The 26,850-nt window shown below is 32.8% G+C and overlaps 2 protein-coding genes across 2 annotated transcripts; both read left to right on the forward strand.

Annotated features, from left to right (window-relative positions):
- The first annotated feature begins 7,873 nt into the window (after nucleotides 1-7,873).
- LOC145311335 (uncharacterized) lies at nucleotides 7,874-12,417 on the forward strand. Its single transcript, XM_080150537.1, has 2 exons — nucleotides 7,874-8,482; nucleotides 11,724-12,417. The coding sequence occupies exons 1-2, from the start codon at nucleotides 7,949-7,951 to the stop codon at nucleotides 12,246-12,248; spliced, it is 1,059 nt and encodes a 352-aa protein (XP_080006663.1). The 5' UTR covers nucleotides 7,874-7,948; the 3' UTR covers nucleotides 12,249-12,417.
- A 7,968-nt stretch (nucleotides 12,418-20,385) lies between these two features.
- Nucleotides 20,386-26,797, forward strand: LOC145311330 (uncharacterized). The gene is made up of 2 exons (XM_080150533.1): nucleotides 20,386-20,475; nucleotides 25,551-26,797. The coding sequence occupies exon 2, from the start codon at nucleotides 25,575-25,577 to the stop codon at nucleotides 26,484-26,486; it is 912 nt and encodes a 303-aa protein (XP_080006659.1). The 5' UTR covers nucleotides 20,386-20,475; nucleotides 25,551-25,574; the 3' UTR covers nucleotides 26,487-26,797.
- Nucleotides 26,798-26,850: the final 53 nt, after the last annotated feature.

Below are 26,850 nucleotides of genomic sequence, written 5' to 3' on the forward strand. Positions count from 1 at the left end.
GCTGCACTCGCCGAAGCCATCAACACATACATACCAGCAGTGCTAGATTTTCTTGAAGAAAGGGAATTGAAAGTCTCCCACTCCAAGTCCACGGTCACCCTGTTTACCCCCGACACTAAGGAGTTTAAAGAACATCCCACAGTGGTAATTAAAAATGAAGTAGTAAAACTTGAATTGAAACCGAAACTACTTGGTGTCACTTTTGACACCATGTACACTTTCTGTCATCATATAAAAGCAACCGTTGATTCAGCTAAGACCAAGGTTAACATCATGAAGTCCCTGGCAGGCGCCACCTGGGGGCAAGACCAGGAGACCCTGTCCATGACATACAAAGCTATAGTCAGGAGTGTGTTAGAATATGCTGCTCCAATATGGAGCCCAATTATTTCTGACAGCAGTTGGCAGAAACTTCAATCTGTCCAAAACCAAGCCTTAAAAGTCATCACAGGCAACTTGGCTATGGCATCTGAACAACATATACATAGGGAAGCCAAAATCTTACCTATAAGAGATCATTGCAAAATGATTTCCAAACAATTCCTGCTGACCAACCATGTTCCTGGTCACCCTGGATACAAACATGTCCATAAACCTCTACCACCTAGATCTCATCTAAAACCTACCATCCAAAACATGAGACAAGACATACGAGACCTGCTACCTGTATCCAGAGACAACCTTAAAGCTAAGCAGAAAATTATACACACCAGAGAAGTTACCAAAATTCTGGCCAACTACCCACCAAATAAAGTCCTCCAGGCCAACCCCCCAGAGGTCAACAAAATGGAGGCTAATTTAACTAGATCTGTACGTTCCCAACTATCTCAATTAAGATCTGGCTATAGTAGACTTTTAAACTCATATCTACATAGAATTGACGAGAATATTGAAGATAAATGCCCGCTCTGCAACCAAACACCACACGACACTGTTCACCTGTTCAACTGCCCCAACAATCCAACGCATCTTACAGTTTTATCACTATGGACTCAGCCTGTTTTGGCGGCGAATTTTCTTAAACTTGACGAGGGCGTAACTTGAACAGAAAACACAGATTCATTCCACTGACGAGATTTCCCCTGGAGGCTAATCAATCAATCAAAAGTAACCATAAGAGGAGACATAAATCAAAATCTGTTTCTATCAGTTTTGTTGATAGTGGTGAAGCTAAAATAAAGATAGAAATAAAAGAAGAAGAAACTCTTGATGAAGATCCTCTCTCTATCAACATGAAGAATGTTGAAGAAAATATAAAACAGGAAATAGAAGAAGAAATTCTGTATAAAGATTTTCTTTCTTGTGAACAGAATTTGCATCCAGAACAAAAGTTAAGCTACCAGATAAAATCAGAGAAGAAAGAAGAAGAATCTCTTGATAATGATCCTCTCTCTATAAAGATGGAGGCTGAGAGTGTGGAAGTAATAATAAAAGACGAAATAAAAGAGGAAGAAGGAATTTAGAGTGAAGAATTTGTTTGATATTAGAATGAACCTAGATTGCGAATATTTTGTGAGCATCTTTTAGCAAGTGCTTTATGTACGTATTTAATATTTGAAAAACATACTAACTTTAAAATAGGGGTAGATGTACGAAATGCATTTGAACTTGAATATATTGAACCAAATATATTTTTTTTCAAATATCTTCATAGTTAACCAGTATATATCTCATATTTTATAAAAACATTTAGAGGTTCACTTCTATAAGTACCCCCAACTCGTTAAATGCACTTCGTGAAACTGTCCCTTATAAAAATAATTTTAAGCACAAAATCATGATACTGAAAATAAATGTTATGGGCACCTAGATAACCCCTAAAGATAAAAATGTTTAAATAAGTAGTATCATGTATACTTTGTTTCCTTTATTGTTTAAACATAAATCTGTGTTGTCCTAATTCTGCGGGACTACCTTGTCCAAATTCATTTTAACCTAACCTAAGTTTGAAGAATACTAATTGATATAGAATTTAAATATTGAGTATATTTCAACTAAACTATTAAGAAATTGTTTCTGTTTATACATTTTTTTCTATCCTATTATGCAAATTTTGTGTCTACCTTCTTTAACTTATATTATTTCTCATTTCATACTTTTAATTTTTCAGAAATCATTATTAGAAATGTGTAAAATGTAAAATTATTAAAGTTTATTTTCAGACTGAATATAAAATGAATTGAGACTCAACGATTATAAAAAGAAAACAAACGAATCATTTTATTTTAGCAAAGTAAAGTAAGTTAGCTTTTGTATTACAAATATTATGTAGCAGAATCTTTAGAATATTAATATTAAAGATAAAGGATGTCTGTCTGTCTTTAATAGAAGTGAATTAGTTTTCTGTAATCAAATTATTATTCAAACAGTTGGGGTTTATGATGGTTGTCTTCTATAATATGTATTATAAATAAAAGCTGAAGATTGACATTTAATAACACATCAAAAGTAGATCGGGTAATAAGACATATACATGTTTATGTGAGTGGATAGAAAAGAAAGTTGGATAAGAATTAGATGTAAGAGGAGAGTTTTCATAGAATAAATCTGGGATACTTTTACCTACATATTGACGGACACACCCTATAGAGTAGCTATACTAAATAAGATATGGATGTTAGGAGAGATTTTTCATACATACATTTGGAATACTCTTAGCAAGATAGTAACAGCAGCACGAACACACCTAGTTCTATACTAGCTGTTATACTAAAATAATTATTAAAAATCATCAAGCCCCAAAATTATTATTTTTATTCTACACAGGTATCACCTTCAATATTTTTTGTTTTGTTTCAGGTACAAGAACAATAAATAATCCATCATGAACAAGTGTCATATCTGCTGCAAGGAATTCTCTACAAAGTTTAATTTTACAAGACATTTGAAAATTCATACAGGAGAAAAGCCATACTCTTGTGATACATGTAATAAGACTTTCACACAACAAGGTCATTTAACCGAACATAAAAGGATCCATACTGGTGAGAAGCCATACTCTTGTGAATTATGTCAGAAATCTTATTACTTAAGTTCATCCCTGTCAAGACATAATAGTTCAGCTGAACATCTCAACAAGTTAGAATCTACTAAAAATACAGTTCCACCTTCTGCTTCTACCAGTTTTGTTGATTGTGGTGAAGCTGATATAAAACTAGAGATAAAAGAGGAAGAAACTCTTGATGTAGATCCTCTCTCTATCAACATGGAGGCTAAGAATATTGAAGAAACCATAAAACAGGAAATAGAAGATGAAAGTCAGGATAAAGATTATCTTTCTTGTGAACAGAATTCTGATGAGAAAATGATAGACAATATTGACATAGTCGAACATAAATTGAATATGATTAACTAAATGATATAATATCAGTAGATAAGAAAGATCAATTTTCAATCAATTAAATTGTTGTATATAAAAAGACAATATATTACTTACCTACCAAGTTATTTTTTTCTTTGTTATATAAATAAGAACTTTTCACTCTATTTATTTTCTTTTATATTTTTTAATTGATTAAGTAAGGATTTTAAAGTTATCTCTCTGTGTATAAATCTGTATTTCTTGTTTGTTTTCTGTACATATCACATTTTATTTCTTATTTTTTTATATTTTCAGAACATGAAAATGAAATTTAATTACATGGAATAATAAAAATATCAGAAATATAAACAGGTATTTAACACTCTGCAGGCATTGAGTTAGGCAATGAATTGAGGCCATAGGTTATTAGAGGTGTATTTAGGGATGTGTTTAGGATGTAAATTTGTATAAAAAAAGTTGTATTTTTGTGCCCAATAAGATCTTGTAAACGTCTAAAGATTTATTTTATTTATTTCTAAAACGGCTAAACGGCTGAGCTGTTAACTATTACTTTTCCAAGTTTTGTTCGATTTATGGAAAGTATACCTGCCAAGGATTAATCATGCCTAGTTTCATAACGAAATTCGGATTCTAAGTGCCATTTACACACTGATTACGAGATGGTTGCATTACCCTCCCCCACACCCTTATCCTAGAAAAAGTAAATTTCGAAATATTTTTCATTTACTTTTATAATAGTTAAGTAATATGGTATTTTTGAATGTGCATTAATAAGCACTAAGGACTAAATTGACTGGGTATATTCATAAAAAGGACGCGCACCAACTATTCTATTCCCCAACAAGGCAAAAAATCAACACATCAGGCTAAATTGACTGGGTTCTCCAGTAAAAGAAAGAACTTTAAAGGTACTTGGATGGTGGTAGGATAAATTATTTTGGAATATATTTAATAGTTAATAGGGATACTCCTCGCATTATATCATAAATTTTTTAATCGCTTACTATTTTTTATTTCATGTAAATCTATCAGAAATTTTTATTATTTTATGAAAATTTGACTCACATATTGATTTATGTTATATTTTAAATAAATGGATATTTTTAATCCTTTATTGTCCGTATATAATTTTGATTTGTTTTAGGTACAACTGATAAATATGGATACTCAACATACAAAAGAAAAACCATTCAAATGTGAATCATGTCCCATGACATTCTCACAAATTGATAGCTTTAACCGACATAAAACAATACATGGTGTGAGACCATTCAAATGTGATTTTTGTGAAAAGGCATTTTCAGACTGTAGTAAATTAAAAAGACACAGAATGATCCATACTGGAGAGAAGCCATACTCTTGTGATACATTGAAAAAGATTTCCGTTCGAATAGTGAGTTAATTATTCATAAGAGGAACCATACAGGAGAGAAGCCATACTCTTGTGATACATGTAAAAAGGCTTTCTTACAACAAGGTCATTTAAATGAACATAAGAGGATTCATACAGGAGAGAAGCCATTCTATTGTGATACATGTGAAAAAGCTTTCCGTACAAATAATGAGTTAATTCTGCATAAGAGGAGTCATACAGGAGAGAAACCATACTCTTTTGATACATGTGATAAAGCTTTCTCACACAAATATGCGTTAGTTTATCATAAGAGAATTCATACAGGTGAAAAGCCATTCAAATGTGATACTTGTAAAAAGGCTTTCACACAACAAAGTACATTAATTGAACATAAGAGGATCCATACAGGAGAGAAGCCATACTCCTGTGATATATGTGAAAACGCCTTCTCACGACAAAGTTTATTAACTAAACATAAGAGGATCCATACAGGAGAGAAGCTATATTCCTGTGATATGTGCCAAAAAAATTATAAATCAAATTCAGAATTTTCAAAACATAATAAATCACCTAAACATCTCAAAAAATTAGAATTTAATACAGTTCCACCATCTGCTTCTACCAGTTTTGTTGATTGTGGTGAAGCCAATGTTAAACTAGAAATAAAAGAAGAAGAAACTCTTGATGATGAAGATCCTCTCTCTTTCAATATGGAGGCTGAGAATGTTGAAGACACTGTAAAACATGAAATAGAAGGAGAAGAAATTAAAGATAATTATTCTATCGATATCATACAACATAAAATTGAAACATGATAAACAATTGGCTTTCTTATATGAAATACCAAATTTTGTAAGTATTGTATTATTTTTAAATATTAAAGTGGGTGGGGGGTGGGGGGGGGGGACTTTTGCCACTTTCGCTTACTCGGTCATTTTTAGGCTATATATTAATGTTATTTGGGTTAAAACTTTATCTTTAGGTTATATTGTCTAACATTAATACCCAGCCTAATTATCACGGAGTAAGTGAAAGTGGCAAAACTCCACCCCTCCCCTGCCAACCAATATCTGTATATATTATTTTTCTTATTTTGCTGGTTATTTAAGATTATTTGGTTGGTGGGTAAAACATATTTTTTTCTATTTTGCAAATCAAAATCATTTTTGTATCTTTTGATTTTTTTTCAGATAACAATGAAATGAAAGTACAATTTTTCCAGTTTTTATTTTAATAAATAGCTAAGATAAATCAGGTAAATGGGATTACTTTCATTAACCATTAATAGTCGGGCCCCTTGCCGCACCTTTATAGGTCGGAGCGGGGGGCATACAACGCCCCCTCCCCCCTATTATCTCAGCTACTATTAGATCTAGAGGGCTAAAAATTGTTGTGAATGTCCCCTGTTTCATGAATTTCTGACTATTAGTGAGTCAAAGTCAATTTTCGCTTCCTTCACCCTTTTATTTAGCAACATTTGTTTTTAGGTCCTTTTTTACTTAAACATAATTTCTAGAATACTAGCGGCTGATATTCAAAGACTTTATTCAAAGTTGAACATGCAGTTATCTAACCTCTTTAAGACAATGGCTAATAGATTGACAAATATAATTACACCTCTTTTAGATTAAAATTAGTGGTTGAAACTTTTAAACACTCAACTTAATAAACCAATCATCCAATCAAAATTCAGTAAAAGTCCCCAAAAGTTGTTAAGCCAGCCAAATAATAATTAAATGTTATTGGGAAACTTTGGAAACTATTTTAATAAACAGCCCTTTGTCCCCTCTCTTGCATCTTTCGAACTTTTATCGAAGATATATTGCTCAAGTTTTATGTAAATTTTCTGACATGCTGTTTTGTTGAGCTTGGCTTTTATACCTAGATGTTGTCATTAATGTTTTTCTTCTATGACAACAATTTATTTCCAGTTCTATGTGAATGTATTTATTTATATTCACCGCCCTAACTCATGTAAGTCCTGGGATGGGGGTAAAGGGGTGCTTACCCCAAACTTTGAAATCCCTTAATTTATTCCCCTGCCTAAAATATTAAATTCTAACTCCGCCCATTTATCACTGATTTAGAATAATTAAAGTAGGAGGAGTTGCTAAATATTATAAAAACTAAATCTGGGGAGAGGAAGGGGGTGGTTGGGTTATATAACCCAAAGATAGGGGGGAGGGGTAATAAAACCGTATCAACTTCTGTTTGTGTCATCCTTGTTTATTACTTTCTTTCTACAATTTTAAAGCGAAGCTTTCTTACATTTGTCTTTACGGCTATAACAGTAGTTCTTATCGTACATTTAGGCATTTCAGAATTATCTTGATGAATCCTTTAACACTAAGGTACAATAAATATGTAAAATTGTGACTATAAAAGTCGTTTGTACTTTATAAAGATGATTATTTAGCATTTTAAAACAACGACTTTTTCTGAAAGTATCCGTAAAGTTTATGTGTTATAAGTTAAAAACAGTAGTAGATAAAATGATAAAAATTTATTCTAACTTTAAAAAAAAATTTTGTCTACAGTTCTTTTCAATAAGAAATACACATATTTAGTGAATATTATCGTTCTACTATTATTTTTAAGCCTTAAAACACACACCTTTACGGATTCTACCAGAAATCTACCCCTCTTTCTATCGTTATTGTTTTAATACTAAATCATAAAAATAATTTCAGGAGATTGAGAGAGGATATACCAGCATGAATACTTGTGATGTTTGTAACAAGAATTTTACGCGGAAATATTCTTTGGTTCTTCATATGAGGGTTCATGCTGGAGAGAAGCCATACTCTTGTGATAAATGTGAGAAGACCTTTTCTCAAATAAGTAATTTGACTGTACATAAAAGGGTTCATACTGGTGAGAAGCCATACTCTTGTGATCAATGTGTAAAGACATTTATAACTGGTGGTGAATTGACTCTCCATAAAAGAATCCATACCGGAGAGAAACCATACTCATGTGATCAATGTGAAAAGACTTTCTCTGATAATAGGAATTTGACTAGACATAAAAGACTTCATACAGGTGATAAGCCATATTCATGTGATCAATGTGAAAAGACTTTCTCTGATAATAGGAATTTGACTAGACATAAAAGACTTCATACAGGTGATAAGCCATATTCATGTGATCAATGTGAAAAGACTTTCTCTGATAATAGGAATTTGACTAGACATAAAAGACTTCATACAGGTGAGAAACCATACTCATGTGATCAATGTGAGAAGAACTTTGCAACTAATAGTCAATTGACTATGCACAAAAGAATTCATACTGACGAGAAGCTATTCTCATGTGAACAATGCGAAAAGACCTTTAACAGAAGTAGTCACTTGACTGCCCATAAAAGAGTTCATACTGGAGAGAAGCCATACTCATGTGATCAATGTAAAAAGACATTTTCTCACAATGAAAGTTTGACTTACCACAAAAGAGTTCATACAGGAGAGAAGCCATACTCATGTAAACTTTGTGACAAACATTATACCTTTAGTTCCTTGTTATCAACCCATAATAAAACCACTAAACATTTAGAAATGATGAAAAGCAGTAATTCTACAGTTCCACCATCTGTTTCTATTAGTTTACTTAAAAGTGAAGAAGTTGATGTTAAAGAAGAAATTAAAGAAGAAGAAATATTTGATGAAGATCCTCTCTCTATCCAGATGAGAGCTGACAATATTGAAGAAAATATTAAACATGAAATAGAAGATCCTCTTTCTTGTGAACAGAATTATGATGAAGATAGAATTGCTACTATTGATATTGTTCATCATAAAATAGAAATATAAACATTTTATTGTCATAAGATACAAATGTTTACTTAGAGAGACATGATTAATGCTCAATAATAAATTCTAAATCTCAATTACACTGTTAAAACACCGCAATTGAATCTTTGTTTATTAAAAAAGAAAAATAACTTTTGGATAAATATCTAAAAAATCTGATTTTTGTATTATTTTCAATTGATATGTGAATTTTCTTGTTTAATGCTATCTCTCTTTTTATTTTGCTTACAACTTACTTTTTAACACATACATACATACATAAATATTTAAATACATAAAAATGCCCCAAGTATATATAGCAATGTTACAAAGAAAACAAGTTTCCTAACAATATTGTTTCTAAATACACAGGTTATTTATTTTTATTCAGACTAAAGGCTCCACCTTATTCTCTAGGGGCTTCACCTTAAACTGTTGGTTCTAGAAAGGGGGAGTTAGCTTTCGCAAAATTCCGCCGCTCCCGGCGATTTTTTTTTTCGCGTTTTCTCGCCAAATTAGACAATTTTGAATCATTTGAGGCAAACTTTTTTCCCTAAAAAATTTACGCTATATTTTCTCCTGGCACTTTTTTTTTGTAGAGTTGGGACATGTTTTTAATATTAAAATAAAAAAAATCAGAGCAAATAAAAGGTATTCTTTATTAGAAAATAAATTGGTGGGACATACCGGTTTTCGGCGTCCGAGCGTTTTTTTTTCCCGCCGTTTCTTCACAGTTCTGTATTGTATCATATCAGAGCATTACTCACACCATTACGGAATTTTGCAAAAGCTACCTCCCCCTTTGTTAAATAGATATTAATTTCCATATTTTTTATCGTAAATATCATATAACAATGATGAAAACATCCATAAAAACAAAGTTCTAAAATCAGAAGATTATATAAATAAACATAAATGCTTGTAAGAACTTAACAAGAAGAATATGTATAGTACAGGTGTAAACAAAATTGTATTTGTTGCAAAGTTGCTAAAATATGCTGACACCGTAAAAGACCTAATCTTACAAATGACCAAATTCTACAAAAGGCCTAAATTACAGCATCCATAAATCTGGAGGCCCTAACCCTGCGGGGCTACTTGACATTACTTAACCTAACTTAAGTATGTAAGTAGGGTAGACTTGGTCTTTATTTATTCAAAGTCTTTTTTTTCATAAAGATAAAAATAATTTCCCACCTGAATTAGGATTAGGTATTAGTAGGAGTCTGCGTTGAGCGAGCATCATAATTAATTAGATGGTTTAGCTTTATTTTTATAAATAAGTTAAATATTGTTTATATTTTAGGTTGATAATTTTATTTATATCAGTTAGCAACTAACATTCACAGTGAACATAGAGAAATCTGCAGAGGAATTTTTTATTGTGGAATCAACTCATAAAAGGTATTTTAATCTCTCATTATATTTTATGTGCAAAGTCTTTATCCCATTTTGACTGTCTGTCTATATTAAGTTCACATTTATTCTGTTTGAGCCGCTAAATTACAATGAAATTATATGGTGACAAAATAAAATACTTATATTTTAAAAATGTATATCATCAAATAATGCATGATAGATAATAATTTGCCGCCAGAATCTTTAATCATTATAAGATAACATTACAACCTTTTAACAAAAATAATTGCTTGTCCAGTTTCTCATGGGAAGTGGGAGGAGTCCGCGCATTGAGCATCATATTTGAGTAAATGGGCGGAGATTTAGTATAATATAACAAGGGTTAGATAATGTTTATGATTTAGGTTGACAAAAGTATCATTGCCAGTCAGCAACTAACTTTCACTGTGAACAGAGAGAAACCATTTTACAGATCTTATTTTTATTATAAGGTATTTGTATATTTATTATTTAACTGCGAAGATTTTCTATATTTATGGTCGGCCCGTCCATCCGTAACGATCAGCTCTTTTCGTTAATTTTTACACGTTAAAATTGCCCTTTAATTTCAAACATTGTATGGGTATTCCTGTAGCGTAGCAACTGTATAATCATTACCAGAATGTCTGTACGTCCATTTAAAACATTATGATTTTAATCTTTCTGACATAAAAAATTTATGTTGTATACATCTGAATTTTGGAATACTGATTCCTAGGACAACAAATACAATTTTGTTTAGACTTATACATTTATATTCTTACATTCTTAATGTGTTAAAGTGCATTTGTCCTACCGTTTAAGAGCTTCGCTTTTATTGATGTTGTCATACTTGTTTTGTAAATAACTTGCTGTCAATTTCCTAATTTAGCACCTACTCTATATATCACTTGATGTATTGGTCTGTATTCGTCTGTACTACTCTGTTTTAAAAAAGAGGACAATGCGAATTTTCATTACAATTAAACCTAAGGTTTTATAATAACTTTTTCTTATTAGTTTGCTTAACAACTTTTGGGACACTAGTGAATTTTTATTGGTTGATTCATTAAGTTGAGTGTTCAATTGTTTCAACCACTTATTTCAAACTACAAAATGTGTAATTATGTGCATCATCATAGGGAATGCACATAATTTTATTGACAATTGTCTTATACCTTTAGATCCTTGGATTTTTCTTCTAGTCTGGTTTATTTGAGTTTGGCTTTTATAGATGTTGTCATCAATGTTTTTCTTCTATAAATAAAAAATATTTCCAGTGAAAGTATTATTTATATTTACCGCCTTAAATCATAGACGTTCTAGGTTACCACCCTTACTCATATACGCCCTGGGATGGGGGCAAAGGGGTGCTTACCCCAAACTTTGAACTCCCTCATTTTACTCCCCTGCCTCAAATATTAAATTCTAACTCCGCCCATGTATCATTATTTTAGAACAATTAAAGTAGGAGGAGTTGCTAAATATCAAAAGAAATAATTATAAAAACAAAATCGGGGGAGAGGGGGGTTCGAATAGGTTTTAAAACCATATTGACCTCTGTACACAAATATAAATGCTGTCATTCCATGTTTATCAGCTTTGCTTTTATCAATGTTGTTATTCTTGTATATTACTTTCTTTCTACAATTTTCAAAGCGAAGCTTTTTTACTTTGTTGATACGTAAAATTATTTAGCTTTATTGACAACAACTTAAATATAACTTTTATTATTTTTATTGCTTGTCTGACAGGCTGTTTTTTCTTGCTTTGCTTCTATGGCAGTTGTCATCCTTGTTTCAGTTTGAACCTGAATGTTGTGATTATTTAAAAATATCGGAAAACCAATTTTGTGTTTTTATTAACAAAACTAATACTTCAGGAGATTGAGAGAGGAAATACCAGCATGATTACATGTGATATTTGTTACAAGAATTTTACACGGAGACATAACTTGGTAGTTCATATGAGGGTTCATACTGGAGAGAAACCATATTCATGTGATCAATGTGAAAAGACATTTGCACGGAAAGATAAGTTGATCTTTCATGAAAGAATCCATTCAGGAGAGACACCATACTCATGTGACCAATGTGAAAAGACTTTTACAACTAGTAGCAACTTGACTGTCCATAAAAGGATCCATACAGGTGAGAAGCCGTACTCATGTGATCAATGTGAAAAGACTTTTTCTCAGAATAGTGCTTTGAATTTACACAAAAGATTACACACAGGCGAGAAGCCATTCTCATGTGATCAATGTGGAAATAGTTGTAACTTGAATGTCCACAAAAGGATCCATACTGGTGAGAAGCCATACACATGTGATCTATGTAAACAGACATTTACAAAAAAGGGTGATTTGTCTAAACATAAAAGGATCCATAATCTGATCAATGTGAAATGACATATTATCAGAATAGTGGTCTGAGTAGACATAAAAGAATTCATAAAAAGTTATCCCCTGGACATTTAGAAATGATGAAAAGCTGTAATAATACAGTTCCAACTTCTGTATCTATTAGTTTAATTGAATGTGAAGAAGTTTATATCAAGGAAGAAATTAAAGAAGAAGAAATAAATAATGTAATATTAAATTAACAATATTTTTATTGTTTTTTAGTTTAAAGACACATCATTAATTTGTTTATTTATAGTAGTAGTACAAATAAAATATTTGTCTAATGTAAATATATTATTTTCAGATTAATCTATAAACAAATAAAAATGCACAGAGTATAGATATGAATAAGAAAGAAGTTTTCTCCTATTTTTGTTTACAAACACACAGGTTATTCATATTTTTTATTACTAAAGAGTAACAACTCCCTTCACCTTCCTAAGAGCTTAAAAGCGATATTTTTTCTTATTTTTGGTCAATGCTAAACTTCCCCAATTATTGTAGCTGTTTACGAGATCTTTGTCTATATTAAAATTTAGCCAAGTAAGGGGCTGTAAATCCTTGCAGATTTAAATGATTGTCAAGGACGTCAAAGTTTTTTTTAAAGAGGGGGTAATTTAAAATTGGTTGGGGTAAATTGCGGGGAAAAAAATTTATACCTGGGGTAAACTGAAGGGGGGGGGGGATTAATTCTAATTTTTGTGACGGGTAACAACCCGCATTTTAAAATGGATATTGTACCTACTTATTTGCTAAAGCCAAGGGCTTCTTACCAAGGTGAGAAGTGCCAGCAAATGTTTTTGAGGGATTTCCAAACATTATATAGTGCTTCACTCCTTCACAAACTTACCTATAATATTCATTCAATTTAGATGACTTTTTCGTGTCACTTTTATTAATCCATTTCTTTTCTTGAACCTATTCAAGTTTCTCATTTATCTAAACAATAATTTGCCGCCAGAATTTTCTTTAAAATAACTCCACACCCTTTATAAATAAAACATTTGCTTGTCCAATTTCTTATTTAAAAAGGGGAGGAGTCTGCGTTGAGCATCTTGATTAAGTAAATGTGCGGAGATTTTGTGAGGTTTTATTATTAATAAAGAAATAACTATTGTTTTTAGTTTAGATTGATTATAGAATCATTGTCAGTCAGCAATTAACTTTCACAGTGAACAGAGAGAAATCCGCAGAGGCATAAACTCATAAAAGGTACTTTAATTTCTTATCATATTTTATGTGCAAAGCCTTTTTCTGTGTAAAGCAAATCTATAATATTTTTTTCCTTTGCATTGGTCTATACATACACAATAATATTACATTTGTTCTGTTTTAGCCTCTATAATACATTAATCTAATATAATAATATATTTACATTTAAAAACCTACTCATGTAATAATGAATAATAAACAATAATTTGCCGCCATAATTTTTATTTAAATAACATCACAACCCTTTAACAAAAGTATCGACTTGTCCAGTTTCTAATTAAAAGTGGGAGGAGTCTGTCTTAAATATCATATTTGAGCAAATAGGCGGAGATTTTGTGCAATTTTATTTTAATAAAACATGAGTTAACTATTGTTTATGATTGAGGTTGATAATTGTATCAAAGTCAGTCAGTAACTACCAATCACAGTGAACAGAGAGAAACCATTTTACAGATCTACTTTAAATCATAAGCTAGATATTTATAGTTCTTTTGTTATTTATTACAGAAATAGTTAGGTTTAGATTTGTTGTCTGATGTTTAAAGGGGGAGGTAGGTTTTGCTAAAATTCCGTAAAGGTGTAAGTTTTAAGACTTAAAAAAAGTAGTAGAACGATAACATTCACTTAAAATGTGTATTCCTTATTGAATAGAACAATAGACAACAAAATTTTTATATATTTATATTTAGTGAATATTACCGTTCTACTACTGGTTTTAAGCCTTAAAACTCACTTCTTTACGGAATTTTAGCACAACCTACCTTTCAATTTATAAATATAGATAAAGACTCAGTGGTGGGAACCTTTTTATTCTGATAGCAAATTTCTTTTTCCTCTTTTATAGCTGTGTTATTATTTCCGATGTTATTGGCTGATTTTCAAAGACCCAATTGACAGTCGGCACAGGTTTCCGCCCCATATTCTTTTACTTTATTATTTTATATGAAACCTGCATTAGTTAAACTATTATCAAAAATTGCAAAATATCAAAATATATTCCGGATTTAACAATTTATGCCTTATTTAAAGTATTTGATTTTAGCATACCAAGCTAATTACTCTTATATTGAATTTTTAAAGTCTTTTCGTCCATCTATTAGAAAGAAATGGATAGAATGGGGGAAATGTGAATTTTTTGGCTGCTATTCAATTTAGACTATTTTTTGTTTGTGAAGATTCCCTATTTCAATGAACATCAAATATTTAATTTACATGGCCCTTGGGTCTGTTGGTAATGCTCTGGGGAATACTAAATTTCTAGAAGTTAAATTTATTGCGGATTTTTTTTTTGTGGTGATAGACAATCTAATTTAAACTCACTTTCTTATTATGTTAATTTCTTTTCTATAATTTTGTCATGTTACAATTGTCCTATAGATTTCAAACTTTTCATGGTGATACCTTAGTGGTTAGGTACAATTTAGAAAGCGTAGCAATACTATATTATGTCCATACGTTCATCTTAAACATGTTGATTCTTAACCTTTCTGACATAAATTTTTTTTATGTTACAGTCTACGTTACAAAAAAGGACCGGTCTTTAAAATGCTATTGCCCCCCTTCTAATAAAGTTTTAACCATAATTTTTGTGTGTGTGCTCTTTATACATATGTATGCTTGTGTTTGTTGCGGCTAATGAGATTAAAGAACATTTACCCACATTTGGCAGGCTATAAAAGAAGATATTCAAAATGTCAAAAATCAACCAATTATGTATTTTGAGTGAATTTTTTCCTACCTCTACTGAAGCGGTCTCACTAAAAGTTGTCTCAGCGCCTTGATAGTTGAGATATCAAGCTACCAAGCTAGGATAGTACACTGAGATACAACAGTGAGATGGCAGAGAAGACTAAACTCCAATATCTCAACCCTAGCTCCACTTAGAGCGAGCTAAAGTCAAACCAAAGACTCATATCTGGAATCCTGAAAGTTGAAAATTGAAAATGTCTCGATTCTAGCCTATAAGGGGCCCTAAGGGTACTCTAAAGTCATTTTAGACTATGGGTTCAATTGGTAACTGCCTTTTATTCCTTCTGCCATTACCAAAAAGCTAAAGAACTTTTTTCTAGCCCTTCTGTGGGCTGAGATCTGAAAATTGGACACCCTGGGCACAAAGCCAAAATTTCATTGATTTTGAGTTCTTGATACATGCTTTTTGTGCTCAAATGACTTGTATGAGAGCTAGGAAGCTAAGTAAGGTGTCTATAGAAGCAGAATTTTATGCTTAAGATAAAACTCTGAATAACCCCTAGTCTAAAATTAATTTCACTATGTGATTTTTGGGTTTAAGTAAAATTCTCTTAAAATAATAATAGGTTGAATTTTGACATTTTTAATTTTTTCTTTTATAGCCTGCCGGATGTCGGTAAAAGTTCTTTGATCTGATTGACCACAACACACACAATTATACATATATATAAAAAGCACACATACAAAAAATAGGATTACAACTTTATTAGATGGGAGGCAGGAACATTTTAAAGACCGGTCATTTTTCGTAATGTATACTGTATAATTATCCTATTCATCTGAATTTTTTCTCATTACAACAAGGTACAATATTAGAAGGCATTTCCTGTAGTTAAGCAGTTTTGCAACAAATATACTTACAGTTTTCTTTAGACATATAAATTTATAATCGGCTTTTTCAGTTCTGACGTCCATTATGTGTCAACTTTTGTCCTGCCATTTCAGAACTTCAGAACCTTTATGAATGATGTCATTCTTGTTTTATCAATGTTTCTAAAAATTTGCAGTCAATTTCCGAATTTCGCGCCTACTCTATATATCACATGATGTGTCTGTCTGTCTGTACTACTCTAATGCAAATTTGTATAAAAAATAGGCCATTCCTCAGCTTTTATAAAAGATAGATTGCAGATTTTTCTCAGAGAGACTCTGGGGACATTAGTGAATTTTGATTGGTTGATTCATTAAATTCTGTGTTCAATCGTTTCAACAACTGATTTTAATCTATAGAAGGGGTAATTATGTGCATAATTATATGTAATGCACAGCAATTTGTTGGCCAATGTCTTATCCCTTTAGATGCCAATTTTTTTGCTTTTGATCAATGTTTTTCTTGTATAAAAATTATTTTCAGTTAATTTTATTTATTTATATTTACCGGACTAACTTATATATGTCCTGGGATGGGTATAAAGGGGTGCTGACCCCAAACTTTAAAATCCCTCATTTTACTCCCATGCTTCATATATTAAATTCTTACTCTGCCCATTCATCATTGATTTAGAACAATTAAGTAGTAGGAGTTGCTAAGTATTATAAGAAATAATTATAAAAACTAAATCTGGGGAGAGGGGGGGGGGGGTGGTTGGGTTATATAACCAAAAGATAGGGGGGGGGGGGTAATAAAATCGTAACAACCTCTGTTCTTTGCTTTTATAAATGTTAACATCCTTGTTTATTAATTTCTTTCTACAATTTTTAAAAGCGAAGCTTTTTTACATTTTTCTGTATGTCTACATATACATATACATACATATATAACACTGTGACTGAAGATTGCTTAATGCATGAAACATGATGTTTTACAAATAAACTTTTGTTCATTCTATGTGGACTATAACACTGTGACTAGCTCTTATCGTAAATTTATGCATGTCAGAATTGTTCTGATAATTCCTTTAACAATAAGTGAAGAATCTTTTGTCATTGTAAAAATATTTAGCTTTATTGGCAACAACTTGGATATGACTTTTATAATTTTCTTGCTTGTTTGAACGCCTTTTTTTTCTTGCTTTGCTTCTTTGGAATTATCATCTTTTTAGTTTTTACCTGAATGTTGTGTTTTTTTGAAAATACTGGAAAAACTATATTTTATGTTTCTGTTAATTAAAATATTATAATTATATCAGGAGATTGCGTAGGATATACCAGCATGAATACCTGTGATATTTGCAACAAGAATTTTATACGGAGAGATAACTTGGTTGTTCATATGAGGGTTCATGCAGGTGAGAAACCCTACTCATGTGATCAATGTGAAAAGACATTTGCACGGAAAAATAAGTTGATCCTTCATGAAAGAATCCATTCAGGAGAGACACCATACTCATGTGACCAATGTGGGAAGACATTTTTTCGGAATGGTGATTTGACTAAACACAAACAGATCCATACAGGTGAAAAGCCATACTCATGTGATCAATGTGGAAAGTCATTTTCTCATAATAGTGATTTGACTAAGCACAAAAGGATCCACACAGGTGACAAGCCATACGCATGTGATCAATGTGAAAAGACTTTTACTCATAAAAGTAATTTGACTGTCCATAAAAGGATCCATACAGGTGATAAGCCATACTCATTACTCATGTAATTTTTGTAGCAAACATTTTGCCCATAGTTCAGCTCTAGCACAACATAAAAAATCCTCTGGTCATTTAAAAATGATGAAAACCTTTAATAATACAGTTTCAACTTCTTTATCTATTAGTTTTATTGAATGTAAAGAAGTTTATATCAAGGAAGAAATTAAAGAAGAAGAAATATTTGAAGAGGATCCTCTCTCTATTGAAATTCAAATGAATGAGAGTGTTGTACATAATTGCATTATAGAATTATAAATATTATTTTACTGTCTCATATAAAAATCCAAACATACAACTTAAAATATCATCCAGTTTTATTAATATCGGTAAAGCTTTAATTAATCATATTACTAAATACATCGTCCCTTGCTTAAAGACTTTTTCTCAGTTTAATACCAGACTTCCTAAATTAGTGAATTGTTTATCCAGCCGTTTATGAGATGAGAGTATTGACCATGCATACATACATACAGAAAGACATCCTATAATAAGGTATTTGTATTTAAACTTAGAATTAATTTATTGATAATGACAAATCTTTTGTTTTAATTTTGACGACAATAAATAATGTAAAATTAATGAAACTTTATTTTTATGTTTTTTGGTATGAAAACGCTTCATTGATTTGTTTATTTATCTTGTAGTGTAAATAAAAAAATTGTTTAATGTAAATATATTATTTTCAGATTAATTTATAACAAACACAAAAATGCACAGCGTATAGATGTCAATAAGAAAGAAGTTTTCTACTAATTTTGTTTAAAAACACACAGGTTATTCTTTTTTAAAATCCTGACATGCGTAAGTTGGTACGTCCGTTCCAATGTTTAAGTAAGTTAACAAAAAACTCTTAACTTTGACTAGGTATACTAGGGCTGGAAGAATGGTTCTTTGAGCCGGTCATTCATATGTCGATATGTCCTTCTGTGATTATAGTTTAGTATAGCTACAAGAATGGATTTTACATTTATAAAATCTATCAATCAATCTTGTACACTTCAACCATCCGCATTCTGCCATTTGTATGTCCATCAGTCCATCTAATAGGCATACGTTATGTGCAAAGTAAATATTATTGTCTGTCAGTCTGTAATCATTAAAATAAACCTTGAATTGATGAAACAGCAATAATACAACATAAATTGACATGTGTAAATTTTAAAAACTATTTCATACAAATAGACAATAATTTGCCGCTTGAATTTTTAAAAGTAGGAGGAGTCTGCGTTGAGTATCATATTTAAGTAAATGGGCGGAGACTTTCTTTATTTTCATATAAAACAATAGTTAATGATTTTTTATAGTTTAGGTTTATAACAGAATAAATGTCAGTCAACAACTAACATTCACAGTGAACAGAAAGAAATCCACAGAGGAATTTGGATTGTGGAATAAACTCATGAAAGGTACTTTAATTTCTTATCATATTTTATGTGCAAAGCCTTGCTCCAATTTTGACCGTCTGTCAGTATAAAGTTCACATTTATTCTGTTTGAGACGCTAAATAACATTTATATTAAATAATGTAAAATGATATATGTACAGTACCATGTACATTTTAAAAACCTATATCATGTAAAAATGCATGATAAAAAATAATTTCCCGACAGAATCTTTATTCTCTTTAATAATTGATTGTCCAGTTTCTGATTAAAAGTAGGAGGAGTCTGCATTAGCATCATATCTAAGTGAATGGGCGGAGATTTCTTTTTTTTTTACATAAAAAGAGAATAAACTATTGTTTATGATTTAGGGTTATAATTGAATCATTGTCAGTCAGCATCTAACATTCACAGTGAACAGAGAGAAATCTACAGAGCAATTTTGATTGTGGAATAAACTCATGAAAGGTACTTTAGTTTCCTAGGTATTGTATGTGCCCAGTTTACATTTGTCCTGTTGGAGATGCTACATTATATTAAAATACATATATGAGGACAAAGTGGTTCATTTTTTCTCGTATTTTCCGTAAAGGTGGGTGTTTTAAGACTTCAAAATAAGGATAGAGGAGTAAAATTTGGCATGGAAGTTGCTTTAATGGGATAAAACATGTATTTTTGAAAAATTGCGGCTTAACATCCGCTCCTGCTAAAAACCGCCAAATTTTAAATCATTTGAGACAAACATCCATATATTTTCTCCTTACACTTTACACTTAATATTAAAATAAAAAAAAATCACGTAGGTATGTCCAGAGCAAATAAAAGGTCAACTTGATGAGAAAATAATAGGTTTGTCTTTAATAATTCAAAGTGTAATTTAGCGAGAAAAGAAAAAAAAATTGCGGGATATACCAGTTTTCGGCGGCAGCGGCGGTTTTACCACCGTTCTATATTGTACCATATTAGAGCAACTATATACTTATTTATACCTTATAAAAATTTATATAATGTATTAGTAATCAATTATAGACAGTAATTTGCCGTCAGAATCCTTTTTGCTTAAATAACATCACAACCTTTTAACAAAAATAATTGCTTGTCCAGTTTCTGATTAAATGTGGGAGGAGTCCATTTTGAGCATCATTTTTAAATAAATAGGCGGAGATTTTGTTGCACGATTTTATCAAAACATGAGTTAACTTTTGTTTATATTTTAGGTTGATAATTGAATCAATGTCAGTCACCAACTAACATTCACAGTGAACAGTTTGAAATCCATCATACAGATCTACTTTATATTATAAGGTATTTATAGTTTATTTTTTACTTTTCGTTATTACTTCAGAGATTGTTAGGGCCACCCACCTAGCCCGCTGGGGTCGGTCCCCGACTTGGTGGATCATCTAACTTAAATAAAGTCCTCATTAATAAACACAGTTTATTAAAAAAAAACTATAACAATATAAGTAAGTTTCTAGATTAGGTTAGGTAAATGCTCTTAAGCCCTGCAGAAAACCAACCCAGCCCGGGGGGGGGGAAGCTTCAGGTTAGTCTGATGCTAATTTTCGCTCAGAATTTGAGTTCTTTGACCTAAAAACCTATAATTTGATGTATCATAACATATATATTGGGGAAAATACACTTAACCCCTGCGGGCAACCCACCTAGCCCCCTGGGGTCGGTCCCCGACTTGCTGAATCATCTTAAATAATGTCCTTATGAATAGACACAGTGTATTTAAGTTTAAACCCTAAGAAAAAACAATTAAAGGTAAGTTTCCACATCAAAATAGACCAAAAAAGCCTAAAATTCCCATTTCCGCAGGGTTTTTCATACCTAACCTAACTTAAAATTAAAATTTTTTGGATTTTTTGCCATTTAGATTTAATACCTATAGGACTAGGCTTATATACCAAGTTTGAAGGGTGTAGCTAAATATTTAGACCATTTTGCTCACGGTTTAAGAATACATGTCATTACGCCCCCCCCCCCCTTTATATATAACTCATATACGTCCTAGAATGGGGGTAAAGGGGTGCTTACCCCAAACTTTGAACTCCCTCATTTTACTCCCCTGCCTCAAATATTAAATTCTAACTCCGCCCATGTATCATTATTTTAGAACAATTAAAGTAGGAGGAGTTGCTAAAACTATTATAAAAACTAAATCTTGGAAAAGTGGGGCGAGGATGGTTTGGTTATAAAACCATATCAACCTCTGTACACAAATATGAATGCTGTCATTCTATATTTGTCAGCTTCGCTTTTATTAATGTTGTTATCCTTGTATATTACTTTCGAGACAGTGCAACATGACACCAAAAAAATGACGTCATACGATAAAATAACCAATGATAGGCAAGTGGATGTTATGTTGGCCGCTTCTACGCAGCACATCTACCTCCAACATCAGCAGCAACACCATCAGCAGCAGACGTGGAGCCAAGAGCCAACGCTTACAATCTCCCATCCTTCAACATGGGAATCGTCATCAAATCCACATCCAGAGGTTTTTTAACATCAACGACAATGAGGCTCACCCCTCAGCTGAACTATATTTTTAATTTGTACGACAAAGAATAAGACAACTCCAGCCTGTCTTGTTCGGCTCCTTCTCATCCGAGCTGGTATTGAACAGAATCTGGGTCCCTGGTTCTGCTCAGTATGCAACAAATCTGTTGGCTCAACAGCAGTTCAGTGCTCCAAATGCTTGGCCTGGCTCCACGTCAAATGTTCTCAACTAAAAACATCAAGTGAACGCAGAAAATACACCACCTGGACCGGAGATCAATCAAAAGATCAACCAACATCGGAAGAACAAGTGGCACGAACACCTTGCCAGCTGTAAACAAGGATCCAAAAAACTATGGTCAACAATCAAGAGACTAAACAACAAACCTCAACAACCTGACAATCAAGGTATATATTTTGATAACAAGGATTTCACAGATGCGAAGAAAATAGCAAATAAATTTAACCATCAATACACACCTTCATCCAACAAAAAACCTCTACAACAGCTGAGGAAAACTCTTCGTTCTCTGAAAAAGAAATCAAAACATCAACCTGTTGTTTTCTCTTCTGCCCAGACACTAGCAGCCATCAAGAAAGCCAAATCATCTAAAGCGCTTGGACCTGATGGGATCTCACCCATCATGCTAAAAAATCTTGGACCTAATGCCATCAACTTCCTTACCAAGATTTTTAACAAGTGCATGGCTACATCCATCATTCCCAGTATTTGGAAAACCGCCAAGATAATTCCCCTTCTGAAGCCAGGTAAAGCTGCAGATCTCGGTCCAAGCTATTGTCCTGTTTCTTTACTTTCACCTGCCATCAAGATCCTGGAAGCACTTCTTCTTCCCATGATCAATGATGCTGTTGTACTTGCCGACCATCAGCATGGCTTTCGGAAAGGGAGATCTACCAACACTGCACTGCAAACCATCCTTGACCATATTAACACCGGTCTGAACCGCAAGAAACCTGTCCACAGAACCGTTTCAGTAGCCATTGATCTTTCACGTGCCTTCGACACAGTTGACCATCAAATACTCCTGGAAGATATTAATCAGCTCAACATGAATGACTACATCAAAAGGTTCCTGTGTTCATATTTACGTGGTAGGCAGACATTTGTTATGTTTAGAAACTCAAAATCTAAATATAGGAAAGTTAAACAGGGTGTACCACAAGGAGGGGTTCTCTCACCCCTGCTGTTTAACCTCTACATGTCCAAAATGCCTTCACCACCTGGAAACATCAAATTAGTATCATACGCGGATGATGGTAACATTCTTAACTCTAGCCCTCTGATTGAACCTGTTGTTAAGGAGATCAATGAATATTTGATCACCCTTGATTCATGGTTTATATCAAGGAATCTCTTCATCTCCCCCTCTAAATCATCAGCCACAGTGTTTTCAACATTCTCTGGTGATGTTGGAAGAGAGCTTGATGTTGAGATTAATGGAGAACCTGTGCCTACTGAAAAGAAGCCTAAGATCCTAGGAGTCACTTTTGACGGTCTTCTTTCCTTCAAAGAACATGTCAGCAACATTAAGACCAAGATCCTTGCTCAGAACAATGTTCTGAAAGCTCTTGCTGGCTCCACCTGGGGGAAAGAAAAAGAGGTAATAATCAACACCTACAAAGCAACAGGTCAGTCCCATCTTAACTACTGTTGCCCTCTTTGGACCCCTTCACTTAGCAAGACATCATGGGATGAACTCCAGGTAGCTCAGAACCACGCCCTTAGAGTCGCCACTGGCTGCCACAGGATGTCTAACATAGACCATCTCCATGACGAAACTAAGGTGATGAAAGTGCGTGATCACTGTGAGATGATCAGCAAACAATTTCTACTTGCCACCCAGAAACCTGATCATCCCAACCACACTGATCTCAGCAGACCTCCCCCCCTCCGCCAGATGAAACAATCCCTATCATCTAAATTTGGCAATGAAATAAAGACAATTGCTCGCAATCTGACGGAGGGAAACTACAAACAAAAACTCAAGTTTATCCACACCAAATCTGTAAAGGAGGCCCTTAGCAGATATGACAACAATAAAGTTCTGCAAACACGACCACCAGAAATCAACGGATCTGAGAAAAGCCTCCCCAGAACCACCAGATCAACTTTGGCCCAACTAAGATCTGGCTACAGTAGCTACCTAAACAGCTACAAATCCCGCATCGACCGCAGTGTAATAGACAAGTGCCCCCACTGCGATAATAGTCACACTACTGCCCACCTTTTTAATTGTCCAGGCAACCCCACAGACCTCACTGTCACCAGCCTCTGGAACAAACCCATGGATGCCGCCAGATTTCTCAACCTGGCAATTGATGACGAAAATCATGAAGAAGAAGGATAAGGGCTACAGAAAGAAAGAAATGATAGGCAAGTATAAATTTTACCATTGGTCAATTACAATGTAGACTGGCCTATCATTGGACAACTTTATTTTATGACGTCAAATTTTTAGTGCCAATTTGCGCTGTCTCATTACTTTCTTTCTACAACTTTAAAAGCAAAGCTTTTAAAAATTTGTTTGCATATACGTTTATAACACTCAGGGGCGTCCAAGCTTTTTTATTTGGGGATGGTAAAATTTTTTAAGGGGGTGTGGTAATTTGCTTTTGGTGGGGGTAAATTTTTTTACCCACCCCCCCCCCGCCCCAAAATTTTTACCCCGGGGGTAAAATTTGCTTTGGGGGTGTAATTACTAGGGTGGGTCGATTTTGGAATTTCACATTAGCAGACATTGGCAAGGGTTACTGGGCCAGTATAAAAACCTGTGAAACTTGAAAGAGGTTTTTTAATCCAAAAACAACGGGCGCGCGGGGGGTATAAAATGTGCCCGCCCCCCTATAAAACCAAAAATTGAAATTCCTTCAAACACAGGCATGTTGCATATCAAAATGACCGCATTGAAATGCTGATTACAGATCTGAAACCCGTTTTGAAAAATATTGATTCAGTCAGAAATGATTTTCAAATAACCTACCAAAATGAACAATTTTGACCAAATCAGCTGTTTTTAGGTACTTAATGAGATCTTATTCGAACTAGGAGCAATATTATTCAAAACGGTTTTCAGATTCGTAATCAGCATTTCAATGCGGTCATTTTGATATGCAACATGTCTGCATTTGAAGGAATTCAAATTTTTGGTTTTATAAGAGGGTGGGCACTTTTTAAACCCCCCGCGCGCCGGCAGCCATTAGAGCAAAGTAACTTTTGAAACTTGAATGGGGCTTATCATACATATATATGACTTCCACAACTTATGATAACATGAAATCTAAAAAAAGGGTGAAATAGGCCCACCCTAGTAATTACCCCCTCTGAAATCTGTTGGCAGGTGTAAATATTGTTTAACCCCCCAAAATTTACCCCTAATAATGTATTAATATTTTGTACCTAGTAAAAATGCGCGCAAAGGGATTTTTATTTTGTGGGGGGGGGGGGGTATTTCCCCCCCTAAAATTGTTTGTGGGGGGATGTAAATACCCCCTCCTATATGGTATGGGTAAATATTAAATGGGAGGGGTAAAATGAAAAATATTTTTGGCACCCCCAACTTCGTTTGGTGGGTTAATCACCCCTTAACCCCCCCCCCCCCCTCTTGGACGTCTATGATAACACTAACTCTTATTGTAAATTTAGGTATATCAGAATTGTTCTGATGATTCCTTGGATATGGCTTTTAAAATTCTTTATTGTTTTTTTGGCCGTCGGCGTCTGCTTTTTCTTGACTTTGCTTCTATGGAAGTTGTTATCCTTGTTTCAGTTTTAACCTGAATTTTGTGTTTATTTGAAAATATTGGAAAAACAATATTTTATGTTCTTATTAATAAAAATAATATTTTAGGAGATTGAGAGAGGATATACCAGCATGAATACCTGTAATATTTGTAATAAGAATTTTACACGGAGAGATAGCTTGGTTGTTCATATGAGGGTTCATACGGGAGAGAAACCATACTCATGTGATCAATGTGAAAAGTCTTTCTCTGTTATTAGTAATTTGACTTCCCACAAAAGAATTCATACAGGAGAAAAGCCTTTCTCATGTGATCAGTGTGAAAAGTCATTTACAACTAGTGGTAAATTGACTCGGCACAAAAGAATACATACTAATGTGAAGCCATACTCATGTGATCAATGTGAAAAGACTTTCTCTCAGATTGGTACTTTAACTGCCCATAAAAGAATTCATACTGGTGTGAAACCATACTCATGTGATCAATGTGAAAAGACATTTTCTCAAATTAGTAATTTAACTGCCCATAAAAGAATGCATACTGGTGAGAAGCCATACTCGTGTGATCAATGTGAAAAGACATTTACAACTGGTAGTAATTTAACTAAGCACAAAAGAATCCATACTAGTGAGAAGCCATACTCATGTGATCAATGTGAAAAGACATTCAGACAAAGTAATGAATTGACTAAACACAAAAAGATCCATTCGGGCATTAAACCATTCTCATGTGATCAATGTGAAAAGACATTTAAATCTGTTTGGGAATTGGCTGTCCATGAAAGGATCCATAGAGGTGAGAAGCCATACTCATGTAAACTTTGTGACAAACATTATATCTCTAGTTCAGATTTATCAAGACATGAAAAATCCCGGGGACATTTAGAAATGATAAAAAGCTGTAATAATCTATCTATTAGTTTCATTAAATGTGAAAAAGTTTATATCAAGGAAGAAATTAAAGAAGAAGACATATTTGAAGAGGATCCTCTCTCTATCCAGATGAGAGCTGACAATATTGATCCTCTCTCTATTGATATGTAAATGAATGAGAGTATTGTAAATAATTTAATCGGAGAATTATAAATACCTATTATTTTACTTTCTGATATAAATATCCAATACAACATAATTTATTAGATAATTAAAAAAATATCCGTAACATTTCTACTTTATAATATTACTAATTGCATCGCCCCTTGCCTGTAAGGATTTAAAGAATTTTTTCTTCTTAGTTTAATACCAAACTTCTTAAATTAGTGAACAGTTTGTCCAGCCGTTTATGAGATAGTATTGATCATGCATACATACACAAAGAAAGACATCCTATTAGTTCATATAAAATTTGTATTTAGAATGATAATTATTTTGTTTTTATATTGACAACATGTTTCTGTAATGTACAATA

Source organism: Acartia tonsa, unplaced genomic scaffold (genome assembly GCF_053477335.1).
Source record: "Acartia tonsa isolate MP-2025a unplaced genomic scaffold, ASM5347733v1 sca5, whole genome shotgun sequence".
Classification (NCBI taxonomy): domain Eukaryota; kingdom Metazoa; phylum Arthropoda; class Copepoda; order Calanoida; family Acartiidae; genus Acartia; species Acartia tonsa.

What these genes read in the sequence shown, in the direction of transcription:
- LOC145311335 (XM_080150537.1), top strand. Translation starts at nt 7,949, where the DNA reads ATGCACAAAAGAATTCATACTGACGAGAAGCTATTCTCATGTGAACAA. An exon ending in TTCATCATAAAATAGAAATA is followed by an intron (nt 8,483 to 11,723) that starts TAAACATTTTAT and finishes CTAATACTTCAG; the next exon opens with GAGATTGAGAGAGGAAATAC.
- LOC145311330 (XM_080150533.1), top strand. Translation starts at nt 25,575, where the DNA reads ATGAATACCTGTAATATTTGTAATAAGAATTTTACACGGAGAGATAGC.